Here is a 21,566-nt window from a genome sequence, read left to right as displayed (position 1 = left end):
CCCCCTCCTCAAAGACTTCTGGCTGTGCTCCTAATAGTAAATATACTCAGCTCCTTCCATGAGAATACAAGAGGGGTAGGCTGAAAATAAATAATTAAAAATAATAATTTGAACATATATAGAGAGAATATATATTCATTTAAGTCCATGCTCTTAAACTGTATGGGGTCAATTTGGAAGATACTAAGATCTCAAATAGATTAAGTTCATGGAGCTATCCATATTTTATCATGAAGTTTGGATAGTTGATCTCTGGTAATACATACGTCAAAAGTTATCCTTTATAAAGTTATTGGATATAGGAAACTTTAGTTTGAATTTACCTACTAAATTTCAAAGATCTGACATTTTGTAAATTGTGAGAAGTGGTCTTACTGAGCCTCAGAGGTGATTACAAGTAGTTACTTACAAATAGCTCAATAAAATGTAAACTCATATCTTCTGTTTTTCTTTGAGTTGGACTAGACAGTAATACAATGTATATATGTTATAATCATCTGCATCACAATTGAAGAGGTTAGTGCAAAAGTCTAATTACAAAAGAAGGGAAATAAACCAATAGTTGAATGAAAATTATAATTGAGATGGAGCTGGTCTAAAGGCTTTCTTATTTGGTTATGTCCATAATTAGAGAACAGTGGTCTCAAGATGGAGTTACTTGTTTCAGTGATTGTAGATTTTAACTTTGGAGCATAGCTAATCATAGAAACAGCATTTAATTATTCCACAGCGAGTAAGAAAGAAAATTTAAAATAATAGTACAAAGGAAATCATATAGATTTGTTAAAAAATTTATTTTTATTATGGCCCACATTATAATTTTACTGAGGAAGTAAGCTCCTAGTGGGCAGGAAAGATATACCCATGAATTTATTTTAACAATGACTTGACTCTAGCATTCATATAATGCTTGAATTACTTTCATATAATATAAATGTCATTCATATGGTCTTGAAAGTATAACTTTCGAAATACCAGTAATATTTGCATTTAGAAAATTTGCACAAATATGCTTATTTAAACTCTTTGATCTTTCTTAAATAATAATTAGGCATTAATATTCATAGAAAATATTATTTATTACTTTGACATTGACCATTGTAAGCTTAGTATTGGTGGTTGGTGTGAAGTGTTGGTAGGAAGCTATTATTTAAATGTTCAGAGTAACTAAATCACACAAAGGCTTGGGGAAACTGACTTTAGAGAATACTAGATGAGGCAAAGTATTGTCAAGTAATTTATTTGTCTATTTAAATACTATTGGCTCTAAGCCAATATCACTAAAATGGTATATGGGACATTTTCTGATCATTTATAAATGTCATTCATGGGTTTATTTTCAGATTACATTTATAACAAGGATAAACCATTTCTTTTCAGTCTTACATACACAGATGAAAAGTTTATATAGATGAATATGACATTAGGAAACTTCATAAACTACTATATCTGCATTTTAAGCTAGATATGCAAATTATAGTAATAGTAAAATGGAAGGTAGTATATTCATGCTTTATTTTCAGAGAAAATATTAGAATTCTCCTAGTACTCTCTGATACTAGAATTCATTTTGAGTAGGTAATGATAAAGGAGATGGATTTCTTTTAAAATATGTCAAAAATAATGAGTCATGGTAGAACAAGAAAATGCAAACCTATAATTCTACTTGAGAAGCTGGAAGCTCCTTTTGACAAAGCATTTTTTTTCTCTGAAATTACTACAGAAGCCACAAAATAAGCTTCCGAGGAAAAAAGCACAACTATATTCTACTAATTAAATCAAGTATTTATACATCTCTCACATTTTTGGAAAGTTTATCTTGGAAGAAAAGGGAACTACTATGCTTCCTTATAATATTCCAGCAGTGTCTATCAGTGCATGCAAGATAAGCCACATGAAATACACATATAATTTTGCTTCTAAAGGACATGGGCAGAAAATGATCTTGTTGTAAGCTACAGGTAGGAATTAATATGACAGGTTATTGTAAATGTATATTTAAAGGTTAAAAAAGGGGTGGAATATCCACTTTGCATGAGCATTAAACATGCTTTTACTCTATGAAATCCATTTTAAAATCTGCATGATGAAAATAAGACTTTCTTTTTAAAATAACAAAGTTCTTAGGCTATTGTTTTTTAAAAGCCTTCATAATTGATCTGCTCTAGTGCATTTTAAGACAGTATTCAAAAAAAGAAACATTCAATAAATCAGATAAAATGTTTATCTGGATATTTTTAATAAGAAAGCAAACACTGCTAAACAGGAATTACTTTCTAGCTAAACTTTCCCCCCTCCCCATATTGATACGTATGATTTAAAATGACTGCATCTGTTTCTCTGAGAATACAAACATAACTCATGTCATAAGATACACTTACCTAATCACTCTGGAGGTTAATGATGATGTTGGGGGTCACAGACCGATATGAACTAAAAGGTCAGGTATGTTTTAGGAAAGCTGCTCCTCTTTAATCACCCAAAGAATACATGTTCAGGCATGAATTAAATGCAATCCATTCTCTTTACCTCCCATTTCAAAACACAGTCAAGAAGCAGCCTCCCGCCCTTCCAGAGAAAACACAGCAGGCACACATAAGAAATATGCTTTGGACCTGTCTTCAGAATTCAAAGCAAGAAGCACGCTGGTCTTGTAGAAATCCAGACTCCAGTAGCAGAATCATGTTGAACTTATTTTTAGCATTTTCTTAGATCCTTCTATGAAATTTCCCGGCTGATTACGCCTCCTCCACACATGAGTTCACTTACACAGTGTTTGCTACGGCAGTAGAGGTGATTTGGCTAGGCTCTGAGGATCTCAAACAGCAACAGCATGCTGTAGCTTAAAGCCTGCTCCGCTGGCAATACCATCAGCATCATCCAGAAGATGTTGCTTGAATCCCCTCTTACACACCAAAAAAGCGCTAACTGTGGACGTGTAGGAAAGGAGCAACTTTAGCTGGGTTTCTGCATCAGTGAGAGCAGTTTGCAGACTGCTGATTTGGAGCTCTTTTTGCCGGCAGCCGGGAATTCCTCAGCACCACGGACAGCGCCAACAACTGGCTTCTGAGCCCAGCTCCGTCGAAATCCCCAAGCTGCTTCTTTAGACCTGGAGAGTGTTCTCTAAGCAGTCGCACTTTACACAGTGGACGCGTGCATTAGGATGGGGAAAGGCTTTCTATGTGCAAGATACTTATTTGCATTGAAATTACAATCGGAGACTTTAAAAAAATTGTAATTAAACCTAACACATTTTTGGATTGGTTGCAGAGATGAAAGTTCTGGGAGAGACTGGCATTTAGATTTAAGCCATCTGCAGCTCCTGATCATTATTAATACATAAAGCATAATCATTGTAAAAAAATCTGTGAAAATGTATGCTCGTCCATTCTATCTGACTTCTTTGGTTGCAGACTTTCCCAGAGCTACAAGATTAAACTTCAAATCTTCCTGCAGCTTGGGTTTGATTAACAACAACGAAAGAAAAAGTAGCTGGGTTTTCCTGCAGTTTGTTCTCTAATATTAAAAATCAATCTCCTGTAATTCGTCTAGTCTGTCATTAGGCGTCATTGTAAAGCTGTTTCTCCCAAACCCTTGGCAAAGATGCTCTGTGTGTAAATTCTTATCAAAATAAGAGAGGAAAAAAATAAAAGACACAAAGGAGCAGAAAGTTTTTTTTCTTTATTGGTAACAGTATGACTATTGAAATATATGTCCAAAGCGTGTTTTAAAAGATCATGTAAATGTTATCTGCTGGCATATTTAACCAGTTAATTACTGGTTTGAGACTTACGAGAGGAGAGGCATTTTCAAGCTTCAAAGGGAATGCCCTCCGCAGTGGGACATGCTGACGTTCAGGACCAAGCTCTAACTGTGCCGTCAGAGCCTCCGGAAAATAGAATCTCCCCATCGTTGGAAAATGCGACCGTGTGCACCTCGCTCTCGTGGCCCATCAATTTGTGAATCTGCCCAGATTTAAGATCTAGCAGATGGATAACTCCATTGTTGCTCGCCTGAGCTAAAACTCGACCTGAGGGTATGGGGGGAGGGAAAGAATGAAAATCAAAACATCAAAGTTTATTTCAAGCAGTTTAATTGCAATGGAACATTCAAATTGGTTTCAATTGTGATTCAACAGATTTTATGTTGGATGTCAGTTATCAAATATCTAACAGCTATAGAAAATAATTTGAGTCAAAATTAAGATGATCAGATTATGAAATTATATATTGGAGAAATAAAATCTAAAATTTTGCATGTTGTATATGTAGAGGTCATTAAAAGTCCTGATAATTTTTTAATATCTGTGATTAAATCATTTTAAGAAGAAGATATTTAAATAAGCAAGACAACCTTCTTTTTCAAATAAGTTACATATTAAAAATTTTAGAAAGTGTAGGTCTCAAAATTTATCTCTGTCAAAAATATGATCTATATTGATATCTATTTTACATTAGTTTAACATTTGTATTTGACTTTAAATTTTGTTATAGTTATGCTAAATCATTACTTAAAAGATGATAATTTACATTTATCCCTTAAAATTATGATACTTATGAACAAAATATTTTCTTTGTTTGAAGTTAAAAATAAATTCCTCCATTTCAAAGTAACTCAAACTTAAAATTGAAAATTCTGCTCAACTAAATATTTATTATATAAGATAGTCATAACACAGCATAGGGTATTCTCACAATTTTTATACCATTCCATATATTTTTAGTGAATCATTTCTCAAAATGAAAAACAAATCAGTAATATAATTTTAATTAATATTTTGAATAAATAATCCAGTAGCAACTATCAAGGAACTTAATGCTGGTAAAAGCTATAAAATATGTTTATATAAGCTCAGTACTTTGGGAAAATAAGAATTACTATGGTACTCTCCACAGCATTATCTAATCACATGTAAAAGGCGTATTACCATTCCAGTCATTATATTTAATGTTTATTAAACCCAGCATGGTAGACACTATATTTAGTGGTTGATATAGATAATCCTATGCAGTTCTCATAATAATTTAATTATAAATAAATAATGGTAACTCCATTCTGAAAGAGAAGGTTGAAAGGCTAATAAACTTGTTCCAATGACTCCCCAGGTTTGAGAGAGTTAGTTCATTACAACCACCTCAAATCCACAGCCTGGACTTTTGGTCATCATGTTTCCATAAGTAGCATAGCATTATTACCAAGGATGACTTCCTGGTATATTTTAGATAAGTGAAAACTTATTTGTGAAAACAGGATTTGTTTATTTCATAATAAGAATTCTAGAACAACATCACTGAAAACACGGAGAAATATTTAATCACATTACATTGCAAATTATCATGGACATCTCTAATACAGACAAAAGTTATAAAAGTGAAGCTAATCATGATAGATATGACCCTATTTGCAAACCTTTATAACTACTTGGCTTCTTCATCTAGAACAAAGCCTGACACAGCAAAGATTTTTAGGATGGATTAGAGTGTCCAAAACAGAAGATGTGAATATTTATTATAAACCCTCTTCTACTAGTCTTTGCTGACAGAGGCATTACGTAGGGTTTTCACTTCCTACTCTATTTATAAGCAATTGCTGTTTGTGACATTCCTCAGAATCAAACATATTTTCTTTTAGTCTTATACAATAGCTTGAAGAGGAGTAAGTATTGTTTTCTATTTCCAAAATTAAACAGAACTAAACAGAATGAAAGCCAATCAAGAAAAAGGAAAGGAATTAGCTTTACACCATTATCTCTTGTTGGAGCCAAACCTGTAAAAAGCACCATTGGAAATGTTTAAGAGCGCTCTTAGTAATTTCTGAAAACTTTTTTCAATAAAATTGAGAAAAATGATAACATTGAAATCTAAGGATACAATTATATAATTCAGAGGCACAGTGCCTCAGGTGTTTCAAGAATTTGTCTTTGCTAGAACTGTCTTGAGTCAGCAAGTTTATGTTGAGGTTTTTCAGATTTACTTGAACTCATTTTCAGAAGATGGTGTAAGGCTGTATATGTAGATCATACTAATTCCTGAAATTTATAATCATGTTCATCTTTAAAGTATATTAAATTATTACATAGCGTATAATGTATAATGAAATCAGTTTTGCTGGGAGTAAGGATGCTGAACTCTTTCATCATTAAGAGATTTTCAAAATTATTTACTAGACATTCAATTGCTACATTAATACCTAGCTGGTGAGAGACAGGTGGCACACTCAGAAAAAAAAATCATTTATTACTGGTAGCATCCCTAAAATGTGGGGTATTTGTGGAGATGTGCATGGGTATATTTCCAAATACCCTGGTGATTGGCAGTGGAAAACAAACCACAATACAAATCAATAGTCTTCTGTCAGGGTCCTATTGATAAGTTTAGGAGGAAGAGGAGATTCATTTGTACCAGAACTGAGTCAACAGAATGAAAATATAATATGAATAACATTTTATATAATGCCATAATTTATGTGAAACTTATACTAAAAATGTTCATATTAAACATCCCTCTTTAAAATGTGAAATAACAAAAATAAACTATATTTCTTGTATTAGTATTTTGTTAAAATGTTATAAACCAAAATACTACCAAAACAATTATCCTGTAACTTGAAATTTCTGAACAAATTAATTAGTTGAGATGTTGTTTCTTATATTTCAACAAAAACAATATAAAATTATGAATGAACCTATTCCACAAACATCATATATTAAAATATGTGATTAAAAACACAAAGGATCATAGTTTACCAAAAATGATTAAAAATAAAAGTAGCCAAAATTGACCCATAAATGTATTTTTATAAAATATACTTAAATGTTTACATAAACATTTAGGTATATAATTATTTATATACTTATTTATTTAAATAACATTTAAATAATATATAATTATTCATAGTAATATAAACATTTAAGTATGTAATTATAAGTATATAAACATTTAAGTATATAAAATGATTTGCTTTTCTTCTACAAACATTCAAGTTATTGTGATGCTCAAACATTTTATAGAATGGGAAGAAAAACTATAGTCTGAGGATAAGATTGATTTAATTTTGCTGTTTTCTATAAACAACCCAGTATTCACAGTGAGTGATTATAAATATCTCTCCTTTTATGTCTCTAAGATGTAATCAATACTTATTTTTATTTACCAAGACTTTGATACATTTACTTATAGAGTAAATCAATATCATTTTTGTTGACCTATAAGTTCAATGATGAATACATATGTCAATATTCATTGTACTCTATTTGATAAACTTGACAATTTCTTTTGATTTAAAAACTTAATTTCTCTTAACCTCAAACTATTGTTCTCTTAAATGAGTCAATAAATATTTATAACAATGGGCCTCTCAAATTTTACTTCTAAATACAGTTATGATTCTCTAAAACAATATAGCTTTTTTACCCTTTATTTTAAAAAGCAATCTTTGCAGGATAGGATAGTAGCAATAATACATTTAGCAGCAGTCTCATTTGGCATTGGTATAAAACTTTAAATATCTGAGTATATTTATTAATTAAGTATAATTAGCAACAGAATCCCTTGAAAAGGCTTAGAAAATTAACTCAGGAAAACCAAGTGGTAAATTTTCTGTGTAATCACTTTGCATAAAGTAACATTAATTGGAAACTCAATCTCATGCTAATAAAATATATAATGTATTAAATTTTAGATATATACATATGTGAACATTTCAATATGATTTTGAAAGTATACACTTAGAATTGCTAAAGAGTTACCTTAATCTTTTGAACTCTTACCTCCTCGCCTAGACAAATCATCCTTTATGCCAGGAGTTTCATATTATTACAATAAATTTTACAACCACAGAACTTGAGTAGTCAATGCTTAATATGTGTTCATTGCATGAAGAGATACGGTGTATTATAAATAGAAGTGCAAAGACCCTTGTGAAGATTTTAACGGAAAAATATATGAGCCCATTTCTTTTTCCTTCAGGTCTACTAGAGGGAGCTAATAGTAGTCATATTTATTGAGTGTCTAGAGGTCCACATTGTACCTCATATGTTCTTCACCTAACCCTGGGAAGTACATAGTTTCTCCTTTTAGCAAATGAAGAATGAGGTTTTGAGGGGGTCCAGCTGGGATGTGGATGGAAATTTTCATTGTTCAAAAATATTTCATATACTGGCTTTGGAGTTTCTCTCATAAAATAAGACTCGGGTAAATGTGACACATTGCGTCGTTTCTGTGTCACTAAATTCCTTAGGCAAATAAGCTCTTAACACTCATGTTAATCTCATAATTGTTATATTCATTGTTGACCTTCCATTTTTGGAGTATCTGACACTAGAACATCCACATTCTTCCAGGTGTCACTCTTTGTATATATTCACTAATCCTTAAATACATAGATTCTAATGTGTACATTTGATACACTAAAGACTGTACCTAGTTACCTGATAATTAAAAAAAAAACTCATTTTATATCCCTTCCCATGTCTCCAGCCAAATTTTTTTTCCTGGTTATCACATTTCTATCATGAGCTTGCTTTGCTTTCCAAACTCCAAACTATAGTAACATTCATTTCTAGCTTCTCCCTTTCCAACCTAGACCCAAGTTCTAGGCATTCTTTACCAATTTTCTATAATCCTCCCTTTTGTTTCTGTTCTACCTATAATATTAAAATTTTTATTTTTTAGAAGTCAGGACCACTGAATTCAAAGTGATATTTATGGTACAATTTCATATTTAAATCTACCTGTATTTTTGCTACCTGTATAATTGCTAAGGAATAAATCTTTAAGATTTATTTACTTGGAAGTCAAGGAAGTCAAGAGATGGAGAGGCAGAGAGGCAGAGAGGCAGAGAGAGAGAGAGAGCTGGGCTGATCTGAAGCCAGGAGCTTCTTCCAGGTCTCCCACATGGGTGCAGGGGCCCAAGGACTTGGGCCATCTTTCATTGCTTTCCCAGGCCATAGCAGAGAGCTGGGTCGGAAGTGGAGCAGCCAGTACTTGAACCGGCGGCCATATGGGATGCTGGCACTGTGTGTGGCAACTTTACCCACTACGCCATAGCGCTGGCCCCAGAAATAAAAAATACAGAGAATAACTGCAGAAAGGAGCAGCAGCAAGAACAAGAGGAAGGTCTTTTGGGACTCTGGCATTCTTGGGTAGTGTTTTGTTTTGTTTTAGATCTAACCATCTTCGTTTACAAATGAAACAGTGTGGTGAAGTGACTGCTCCAAGGTAAAAAAAAAAAAAAAAAAAAGCGCTCATGGTATTTCGCAACACATGGCTGAAGTTCTGTTTTTGGCTCCTAATTGGCCCTCTTTCCACCAGTTCCTTTGGACACGGAATGATGTCCAAGTATCTCCGTGTGGCTTTTGAGACTTCTATACTTCAAAGCCAATCTGCATGTACTTACTCAAGTGCACAATTACAGGAACCCTCTGCTCTCCACCAATTTGCCACATTTATTTAATATATTTTTTCATTTCCCTGCCTTGCCTTTGCCTTATTGCTTCCGTTACATTCCGGTGGAATACTGCCATCAGTTGTCTCCATGATCCCTGACCATATCTACGCAACAGAAGTCAACATATCTATTAAATCCGGTTCAAAATGATTCTCTTCACCAAGCTGCCCCAAGGATTCCCTAGATCTTACTCCTTTGAGCATTTGTTTCATTTTACTCATATCATTCATGTGGTAACATGATGCCTTAAATTACAGTTAGCTATATATATTGTCATATATTCTTAACTTTGTAATTATCCAGGGACAGGGGTTCGTGCCATGTATTTTTGTATTCTCTTCAGTATAGCAAATAGGCTATTTTGTAGATAACAATAACAGTTTTCACAACTATCATTCTTGGTACTTATTATTTGCCAAACACCATTTAAGTCCTTTACATTATTCCATTTTATTCTTACCACAACCCTCGGATAGATATAAATCTATGTTATCCATTATAGCAGCCATGACTCACTTGTGGCTATTGAAAATTAGAAATATAGCTATTTTAAGTTGAAATGTGCTGCCAGTATAAAATGATCACAAGATTCCAAAGACTTATTATAAAAAATGTATAAAATATCTAATAATTTTTAGATTGACTATATTTTTAAATGATACTATTTGGGTAAATTATATTCAGAATATATTTTAATGCATATAATAACATTTGTATATTCACTTGTTTTTGAAAATGTGGATACCATATTTAAAATTATAAATGTTTGATCCCCTTTGAATTTTTATTGGAAAGTACTAACATATACCTTACTTTATAAAGGTGGAAAATGAGGATTAGAGAAATAATAGCAGATTGTTCAAAGCCACCCAACTTGTAAGTGGTAGAACATGGCTTTGAGTACCATATAACTCCTGACCACATGTTCTTTTGCTAGGTGTTATGCCCTAATACCTCCAGATGAGTTTTTTATTGATTGCTTGGTGTTGCCTCCCCCACTGTGATTATGTGAAAAGGCAGATGGGTTAAAAGACAGTAAGGTTAGTCCGGGTCAGAATGAAGAAAGAGAAATCTCTTTAAGATGGTGCAAAATGCTTGCTTCTTCCCAAAGGCTACCTTTAGGGAGATGGAAAAGCCGAATCCTGAGTTTCCAGTTTTAACATAAGAACAGCAAGGAAGTAGTGATTCTACACTTGTGAGTTTTGGTGTATCATGAGAATATAAAGATTGCTTCTCAGCCTTTTGGGTAAGATCCAGTGGAGAGGAGAAAGGAGAAGTTACCAGTTGCACTTTCTGATGGCTTTTTGTTTTATGATGACCAAGCTGGACAGGATAGAAAGGATTACAAAACTGGCCTTTTGATGGGTTTTGTCCCACCCTCTGATTCTTAGCTGCTGTTCTCCAACCACACCCCTAATCCCCTCTGCCAAATTGAGCTTAAAAGACTCTACCACTCACAGTTTCTTGGGGTTGCCTTTCTTGTAGTCCCCTTTCCTGGCTGTTTTGGTAGATCTTGCTTTGCTTTGCCTTGTATGAGAATTTTTCTTCCATGTGAGTCAAGAACCGAGGTTGTCCTTCTTTGCTGCCATTTTACTTGTAATAATTATATTGTCCTTACTAAAATGCAACGTGATTCAGAATGAACATTCTTTGGGTGTCCAGCTCCAGTTTCCAGCTAAATCTATGCTTATTCCTAGAAGTACTTTAAAGTAAAATGAAGGTAGAGATTTTGGGCCTCAGTTCCAATTCATACTCCTTGAAATACCTAGTGAAAATTACTGAGCTGCATGAGGCTTTTTAATAAAGCCAAGTTTTGACTAAATACTTGTTCAGCAACACTTCCTGTGGCATTGTGTTCACTGGTCAAAATGATGTCATTTGGTAAAAGAACAGGCAGAAAAGGAAAATAGGTGAAATCGGTTATTAAATTTACTAAATCATGTTGACAGGAATCTTTGATATTTTGTTATTGGAGGAATAATTTACATTAGGGAATGTATCAGGAAGTAACGGCATGGTAGCTTGGAGGACTCTTTAATTAATATAATAAAATTTCCCCAGTGAGCCAAGGGTTATCAGGTACTGACAGCCAATCCAATTGTTAATACACACATTGGTTGGCTTGAAGATGAACAGAGTCCTTTTTAGTGAGACAGATTAAATGCCATGTCTATTGAAACTTCAAATTTCTTTTTGCTTAGAAAATTAACTTAGAAAATACATTTTTCTGCTTACTCTGAGTATACACTGAACACATATTAATAAAATGTTACATAACTAAGATTGAACATGTCACAAAAATATAATTCTTTGGTGATATGAGTCATTATTTGATTAATACGATGAACTTACTTTTCTATTACTTACACCATGACAAATAGTGTTATTCTATATAAAATTCATGTGTCTGTGTGAATGGAGTTTTGGTTTAAGAAACAGAAGCAAAATCAAAACTTTTAACCTTATTATAAATAACAAAAATGTGAATAAAATACTTCATTATATTCCTCATTAAAATACCTTCAGCAATTCCTTATGATTATTCATGCTTTGATTAAATTTTGAGCAGTATGTCCCCCCCAAAGAAACAAAGCCCATTTTATATTTTGTTCAAATTAGTTTCATATACAGATCATAAGAAATTTGTTTATCACAAATATACAGGCATAGGGACTAAGAAAATTTTGTGCCATATATTAAATAACATATCAGAGAGGGGAAGAGAGACTTTGATCAATAAGGAAATGATTTTTATACACATCAGAACCAATTTGAAGCAATTCTCTCGATCAATATAGATAGGCAGAAATGCTTCTCAGCATTTATTACCTGTGGAGAGCATTATTGATTAATTGTATTGATTTTTAGAATGCATGTGGAGAGGCATCTGTTGTTTCTTTAAAAGATGCCTCAAAATGAAAAGTATCAAGAAACCACTTAAGTTTTGAAGATTTGCATTAATGGCTCAACCTGGATCATTACTCAGAATTTCAAAAACAACATGGAAAGAGATATGAAATGTGATTTAGTTTATTTTTTCACCCTCCTGCCGATCAATACATTTTAGGGAAAAAAAAGTTACTTGGGAATTTAACTTGCCTAAACACTAGTTACAATTTAAAAACTTTTCCAGTATTTTTTCCTATAAATAGTCTTGCTAAAGGAGCCTAACTTTTGTAATTCTTCTTCTTCTTTTTTTTTTTTTTGACAGGCAGAGTGGACAGTGAGAGAGAGAGACAGAGAGAAAGGTCTTCCTTTGCCGTTGGTTCACCCTCTAATGGCCGCCGCGGTAGCGCGCTGCGGCCGGCGCACCGCGCTGTTCCGATGGCAGGAGCCAGGTGCTTCTCCTGGTCTCCCATGGGGTGCAGAGCCCAAACACTTGGGCCATCCTCCACTGCACTCCCTGGCCACAGCAGAGAGCTGGCCTGGAAGAGGGGCAACCGGGACAGGATCGGTGCCCCGACTGGGACTAGAACCCGGTGTGCCGGCGCCGCAAGGCGGAGGATTAGCCTGTTGAGCCACGGCGCCGGCCTGTAATTCTTCTTGAACAAAGATTATTTTGCAACAGTGAAAATATAGACTAAAATATTTTAAAATGCAATTTAAATTTCTCTTGGTAAAAGCTCATGTCATTAAAATGATAGCAAAGGAGAAAAGTTTCAATAGGGAAAGTTTCAATATCTTGTTTTGACTAATCAAATAGATACCAGGGTATTTCAAATTGAGGAGAAATGGAGTTAAATGTTAAGTTTGGTGTAAATTTTTTTGAAATCTGTGCATGTTTTTCACTATGGATTTTCAATAAATCTTTTGAAGATCTCTTGTATATACAATTTCAAAGATTGTTTTGCATCAAATAAGTATCAATGAATTCCATTCTTCCATAAAACTTTGGAGGTATCCCCACATTTTTACCTCACTTGGAATATATAATATGGTTAATAGAGACAACAAACTGGGTAGTTGAGGATAAAGCCTACCACTGCTGAAACTTGGTTTGAAATACTATTACTTAAGCAAGTTAATGCTCTGCTATGTTTGCCCTAAACAGTTTAAATTAATACAATAATCATTTTTGTCTTTTATATGAAAGCCTTAGAAGGGAAGGTCTTTGATGCTTCAGAAAATCCAAAAATCAAAGTCTTCCTTGTTACAGACAGAATTTTTGGCCTTACCATGTGTACCTTTTAAAATATTTTCCCCCAGGAGAACATGAAGGAACTCTTCTTGAACAGGTGTTTCCCTATATGAGTTGTCTTCTTAAATTGAGAAAATACCTTGGGAGATGCACCTAAAGTCCCCCAAATGTTCTAATTATTGAATCAGTTTAGAAGATCACCAGCCACCTGCTCTCACTAAGAACTCCTTGTAGACCTGTTTCATAGCTAGGTCTTCACCCATGTAGCTGATGGGTGTTGAGATAATTTTATTCAGGCAGCCCATGCACCTGGAGCTTTGCAAGCAAACATTTTAGAAAAGCTTTTGCTGATCTAAGAGGAAACCCAAATTTTGGTTCAGTTCTGAGGATCAGATAAGTTATGGCAAAGTATAGCTGAGAGCAAGTTATATACAATTATACATTTATTCTTCCTCATGGACCCTGAACAGGGCAAGGTCAAAGGATTATATTTTTATTCCCAAAATTTAATATAAATTTACATCATACATCTGTTGTATTATGAAATTCTTACAACTACAGGCTAAGTAGACATTTCCATTGTAGAGAGGAAGGCATTGCATCAGAGTGAGGCCAAACAGCTTCTTCATGGTAAACAGTCAGTGTTAGGACTAGAATGTCCACGAAGATTGTCTATTAAAGCTTTGCTACAGCCTAGAGGCAAATGAAAGCCATTAAACCAGAAAGCTAAGCTTATTTGGTTTCTACATGAAGAGCTAAATGAATCTGTGTTAATTTATAATTCTGAGAAGGCATTTAGACTTCATGAAGGTCTAAAGTAACACTCTGGTACACTGTGTTCTGATGACCCGGCTGTGTACCTCAAGGAAAGCAACATGTGAGTAGTTTGTTTTTGATTATGTCTCTCTCTATCACACTTTCTCACTCTTAACCTCTTAAGCTGGCATTCTACTTGGATGAAATGAGTTTTTGATGAAGCTAGTGAACAATTTGAGACCAAAGACACTGATGACATGATTTAGATATACAGATGAGGCATGAAAAAATCAAGAATAACATTGTGATTATTGGAAAAAAATAGTTTGTCCTGTCTGGATACATGGAATTTTAGAACATTTTCATTTGCCAGTGAAAGCAGCTCAACTCAATGTGGCAGAGGAAAAACTAGTTTTAAAAATATAACACAGAAATACAAGTTGACTGATTCCCAAAGTGGCTGGATCATGAGGTTGGAATATTATAAAGATGTCCTCACATTGCCTCGCAGGTATGCTTTCTGCAGTGTAAATTAACTTTCAGGTAGGTTATCTTCACTTGGTGTTCCCAGCAAGACCTAGGCTCAAAGTTTCCCAAATCCAAGGTTCTTGGAAAGAATGCCTCTGTTTCCCATCCCTTTCATATTGCACAAAAATTATCCCTAATTGGATAACTTGGACTATGTATTTACTTCTGAGGCAAATATTATGGCTTGCAGATGGAAGACAGTAGTTTACCAGGTCAGAGTTGGTCACCTGCCACAATTGAGCATGCATACACACACACACACACACCTAAATGGAATTCAAAATGATGTTATTGAGTCAGGTATTTGACATAACAGCAAAGTCACGTCCAATATTAGAGTGCCTGAGTCAAAGCTGCTCCACCTTTCTGCTATGGTACACCCTGGGAGACAGCAGATGATGGCTGAAGTACTTGGATTCTTGGGTCTAGTTCTGTCTCCCAGGTTTGGCCTGCCCCAGACCTGGCTGTTGTGACCAGTAGTTAGAAGATCTTTCTGTTCCTCTCCATCTGTTTCTTTGCATTTCATATAAAATAGAAATTAAAAAAATATATTAGACATGATTACCTGGAGTGAACAAAAATTCCACTTTGGATAGTCATTCCAGATGTGCAATTCAGAGCAAATGTTTGCAGTAGAGGTGAAAACAATCCACATTCTAGGCTTTATCCTCTGTGTTTCTGTGTGACAATCCATCCTGTCTCATCCCCTTGCCTCCTAAAAGACTGCCATGTATGAAACTGTTCCTGACTTTATCAAGAAATCAGCGTAATGACTTTGTTAAACAGACTGCCAATGTTTGGGATCCATTGATCACAGAGGGGCTATAGCATACAAAGAATCATGAGAAGCAACTATCAGGAAGGTGAAAAGTGGGAGCAGGAAGAGTTCAAATCCCTATGTGACAAGCGATCTATGTTGTAAATTGGAAAAAATATCTGTTTTCTTCTGCATTAACTAATTACTATGATTATTAATATCTGAGTGGTATTCATACATTAGATTATGCTGTCAAAAGAAACACCATCCCAGTAAATTACATTGAATTTCATTTACTAAATTAAACAATAAAATTACTGTAATCTCTCGTATTAGAAGCACATTATAATTGTATAAGGCTATCCTAATATCTAATATTTTTAAGAAAAGAAACTTAAAACTAATTTTCAAAGCTTTTCTAGCTAAGCTGATATATTTTAAGTTTTAGTGACAGTCTTATACACATTCAAAAAATCTTAATTTAGTTCTGAATATAAAAAAGTGTTCTGAATATAAAAATTATTTTCAACTTTTTCTAAAATAAAAGGATCATTTTAAAAAACAAAATACATACAAATAGAAAGACATTATCTGGAGAAACTGCTATTTTTATTGTAGTCAATATTTAAACCTAAAAACATGTTCTTTTGTAGAAACCCAGAATCTTAAGAATAAAACAAATAGAAATGAGGAGAGAAGATCAATGAAACAAAACCAACAAAATGTTTTAATTGTTCAGCCTGGATGATGCATATATGAGGTTTATTATGATTTTTTTCTACTTTTATGTATATTCAGAAAATAATAAAAATAAAAGTATAAGAATATTGATCACATAATATGATTAGAATTATTAAATTATTAGCATTGTAGTTCTAAGTAGATGTCTTTTTTTTAAGATTTATTTTTATTTATTTGAAAGACAGAGTTACAGAGAGAGGTAGAGACAGAGAGAGAGGTCTTCCATCCACTGGTTCACTCCCCAGATGGCCACAACGGCCGGAGCTGCACCGATCCAAAGCCAGGAGCTTCCTCTGGGTCTCCCACGTGGCTGCAGGGGCCCAAGGATTTGGGCCATCTTCCACTGCTTTTCCAGGCCATAGCAGAGAGCTGGATTGGAAGTGGAGCAGCCCAAACTAGAACCAGTGCCCATTTGGAATGCTGGCGCTTCAGACCAGGGCTTTAACCCACTGTGCCACAGTTTGGGGCCCCAATAGATGTCATTTTTTATACTTGGAACTAAAGATGTTTTTTATCAGAGAAATAAAAAGTATTCCAGAACTAGATATATAAATAATATGTCTAAGCAGTACTGTTAATACTTATGATGATAACTAAAGATATTAGATATGATAATGTGTTAGAAAAACAAATTGCTGGCCGCAGCACGCCAGCCGCGACGGCCATTGGAGGGTGAACCAAGGGCAAAAAGGAAGACCTTTCTCTCTGTCTCTCTCACTGTCCACTCTGCCTGTCAAAAAATAAAAAATAAATAAATAAAAGAAAAACAAATTGAAAGATTTCCTTAAAATTAAAGATTTCTACTCTCCAATAGACACCATAAAAATATTGAAAAGACAAGTTACAGTCTGGGAGAGGTATCTAAAGAACCCTTAAAACTCAACAATAAGAAAACAAATAACCTGATTGAAAAATGGGTCAACACTTTGATAAACTCCTCACCAATGCAGATACACAAATGGCTAATAAAAACATATAAAAAGATGCTCCACATCATACATCATCAGGAAAATGCAAATTAAAACAATGAGATATCACTATACCCTGATCACAATGTCCAAAATTCTAGAAAATACAGACCACAGCAAAGGCCGGTGAGGATGTGCAGTGATGTGAGTAGGAGCAATACAAGAATACAAAATGGAGTGACCTCTTTAGAAGACAGTGTGGTGGTTTCGTAGAAAAGGAAACATGCTGTAACTGTGATGACTAGAAAATGGTGCCACTTGATATTTCCCCAAAGGAGCTGAAAACTTATGTCCCCACAAAAACCAGCTCAAAGATGTTTAGAAACCAAAGTGCCCTTCATTAGCTGAATGGATAAACTGTAGTATATCCAAACAACAGAATGTTATTTAGTGCTTAAAAAAATGAGTTACGATGAAAAAAGATGACATCACTTAGAAGCATATTACTAAGTGAAAGAAGCCCATCATAAAAGGCTATGTAGTATATGATTTCAATGATGTGGTATTCCGAAAATGCAAAACTTTGGCTCTGGTAAAAAATTAGTGGTTGCCAAGGGATGGTGGAGTGGGAAGAACGAATAGTAAGAGCACAGAGGATTTTTTGAGCACTTACAGCACTGTAAAAAACTGTAATACTGGATATATGTCATTATGCTCAAGCCCATAGACTACACAACACCAAGAAGGAACCCCAATGGGAACTTTGGATGATAATGTTGTATCAAGGTGGGTTCATCCATTGTAATATAATGAACCAGTATGGTGTGGGAGATAATGCCTATGTGGAACAAGAAGTGGGAAATTTCAATACCCTACTCTCTGTGAATCTAAAACTGCTCTAAAATAATGATGTTTTTAAAATAAAAACTTGAGCCCAAGGTGAGATTAATAACTCAGTTTCAATTATATTAAAAAAGAAAAACACAAAGTGCTACAATAAAGGTTCTTAGATGTCTTCTTAGAGTCACTCTGTTATAGAATTCTGAGTCAGAGTTTAAAAACGTTAAGTTCTTCTGTAAGATATGAACTATGTCATATGATTTTAAATAAATTATACAATTTGTAGACTGGTATGGAGGGTAGTTATTTCCTCAAAGACTTAACATTATCAAGGTATTCTGCTAATGAAAAAACTGCTCAAACAGCTAGATTTCTGAAATTATTATTTTATAATTCCAACTCAGAATGAATGAATATGAAAGAATGAACTTGCTAACACTCTGAATTGAACAATGGTTTTGCCCAATATATGGATTATTGTTCCACCATATGCTTCACATTTCCGGGAGATGGATTCCATTTTTTAATAAATATGTTATTTGAATTTTCTATATTGAGTCTCTTCAAATAAGCACAATATAAACCTTTAAATTTTTCTAGAGCAAATCTAAAACTTTAATATGTTTCTTTTTCTATAAGTTAATGGCTTCTGTCTTTTGCATGTACGCAATTTTTGTTGATTTCTCATGAGTTTTGTAAAGTTCGAGAGGTGTAAAATGTTTAGTTTTAATTAAATGCAAACATTACTCAAATATATATATAGGGTCATGTTTAATCTTTCTACATATAATCTATATATATTTTGACTTAAATGATACTGATACACATGACCACTTATTTTACTAGGTGATTATTTTGCTATTTTGGTAAAAAAAACCTATAAAATATTTTATTCTCACACATGTAAAGGTTAAACTTATGTATTAATATTTAATCTAACCAGTATTTTAGGTTTTTATATTTACTATTCAATGAGTTGGTCAAAGAGAAGATATAACTTTATAAACACAATTCAAGATATTGTTAAACCAAGTCACCCCACCTGGTGATAGAAAGGAGATGACAATATAGATCCAAAGTGTGTATATTTCTCTCAGGAGCTTCCAGTGAAAGAGCAGGGCATAATTGGAGAAAAACTACATATAACAGCCAACCAACAAGGTTAAATTATCTGTATATTATCTAATTTCAAGAAGAGAGGTTTGAAAACTATCCACACAAGAATTTAAATTTTAATTTTTAAAAATTTATTTGTGAGAGATGGAGGAATCTCATCCACTGGTTTACTTCCAGATGCCTGCAACAGCTGGCACTGTGTCAGGCTCAGGTTGAGACATGGGAATTCAATCCAGGTCTCCCTTGATGGTGGAAGGGATCTAATCACTTGACCAACACACTGATGTTTCCCACAGTGTATACCACCAACATTAAGCTGGAATGGAAGTGGTTTCAGTACTCAAACCCAGATTCTTTTATATGAGATGCAGGTGCACCAAGTGGCATCTTAACCCCAGACTAAATGTACCCCCACATATTTAATTTTTTAAAAAAATTTAATTTTTATTGAGAAAATATGACATTGTTTATGCAACCAGAAATTCCTATTATTCTGTAATGAGAAATAAATTCTGCTCTAATTACTCTTCTATCACATAGGCCAGAAGTATCTAAGTCTTTTTAGTTGTTTCTTTTGAATTTACAATATTATATTTCATTGCTATTTCTTAAAGTACTGAGAATTTAAGACATTTTCTATAAAGTTTCTATTAAGAAAGAATATTATATTCATATGTAATTACACTTCTCATCTCTTCACCTTTCCTACTAGCTTAGATCATAAATCTAGGTTCAATATTAACAAATCTAGTAGTTACATTATTTTATTTAAAAAAATTAATTAATTTTATATGTAATTTCCAATTTAACACCAAGGTTCTTTTTTTCATTTTCAATTATCTTTATATACAGATGATTGCTTCAGTATATACTAAGTAAAGATTTCATCAGTTTGCACCCACACCTAACCACAAAGTGTAAAATACTGTTTCAGTACTAGTTATAGCATTACTTCACATTGGACAACACATTAAGGACAGATCCCACATGGGGCGTAAGTACACAATGACTCTTGATGTTGATTTAACAATTTAACACTCTTGTTTATGGCGTCAGTAATCTCCCTAGGCTCTAGTCATGAGTTGCCAAGGCTATGGAAGCCTTTAGGGTACGCCAACTTCGATCTTATTCCGACAGGGTCATAGTCAAAGTGGAAGTTCTCTCCTCCCTTCAGAGAGAGGTACCTCCTACCTTGATGGCCCCGTTATTTCACTGGGATCACACTCGCTGAGATCCTTCATTTAGGTCGTCGTCGTCTTCTTTTTTTTTTCCAGAGTGTCTTGGCTTTCCATGCCTAAAATACTCTCATGGGCTCTTCAGCCAGATCCAAATGCCTTAAGGGCTGATTCTGAGGCCAGAGTGCTATTTAGGACACCTGCCATTCTATGTGTCTGCTGTGTCTCCCCCTTCCCATGTTGGATCCTTCTCTCCCTTTTTTGGTTTTATCAGTTAGTATTAGCAGACATTAGTCTTGTTTGTGTGATCCCTTTGACTGTTAGATCTATCAGTGTGATCAATTGTGAACTGAAAAGTAGTTACATTATAATGACTAATGCACATAAGGTTCACTGCTCTGTTATACACACCTTTTTGTACAAACTTATTCTCAGGTTTCTATTTTCTTCAAGGTCAAAAGTAAGTTTTTTTTTTTTTTTTTTTGGATTCTTGTTTCCTAGAAACTAGACATCCAAATCAATAGCTTGGTTGCATAGGAAAGATCTAGGAAATGGAATTGAATAGGCAAAAAAAAAATTGAAATCCATGAGTAATAATTCCACTACTCACTTTCTCCACAAACATTTTAAGGGTTTCTCATAAAGAGAGGAAATTCTGAAGCTGGGAGGCCAGCTGACATTTTCTTCATACATTTTAGTACTCGTACATTACATTTTAGTACTCGTAGATATTTTGTGGGGTAGGTACTTACTCAGTTTCTCCAGCAAGGAATATTGTGATTTCCTCACTGGTGGCCTGTGTTCTAGGCACAAGAGGAGGTGAAAAATGGAGAGAATCCTGCTGGTCAGAATTCTTGTTCTATATTTTCATTTGTGATTTGTGTTCCTGAATCCAGAGTCCCCTATCATTCAGTTTTTCTGAATAAACCTCTATTCTTTTCATGTTTTGTAGGGTTAGTTCCCTGTTTGGCAGGGTTGTAGAGAAGATCTAGGATTTAAATGGCTTTTAGTACCAATGTTAGAAGCATGTCTTGTCCTTAAATTTTTGTAGCAGGTGACACAAATTTAATATTCTTAGGGAGCTAATTCATATTAAAATTCTTCTCTTCAGGCATTGAGATCCCTGCTCGTTCTACTTTCCTAAGCCACTTATCCCCAGC

General features: G+C 34.0%; 1 protein-coding gene across 1 annotated transcript in view; it reads right to left on the bottom strand.

Annotated features, from left to right (window-relative positions):
* Positions 1–3,854: 3,854 nt before the first annotated feature.
* Positions 3,855–21,566, bottom strand: part of SPAG16 (sperm associated antigen 16) — a 1,194,746-nt gene continuing 1,177,034 nt past the window's right edge. The window contains exon 16 of the mRNA XM_062201827.1: positions 3,855–4,030. Within this exon, the coding sequence (XP_062057811.1) occupies positions 3,855–4,030 (176 nt within the window). The remainder of the gene's footprint in view (positions 4,031–21,566) is intronic.

Source organism: Lepus europaeus, chromosome 1 (genome assembly GCF_033115175.1).
Source record: "Lepus europaeus isolate LE1 chromosome 1, mLepTim1.pri, whole genome shotgun sequence".
NCBI lineage: Eukaryota > Metazoa > Chordata > Mammalia > Lagomorpha > Leporidae > Lepus > Lepus europaeus.
This window is presented reverse-complemented; position numbering and strand designations above follow the sequence as displayed.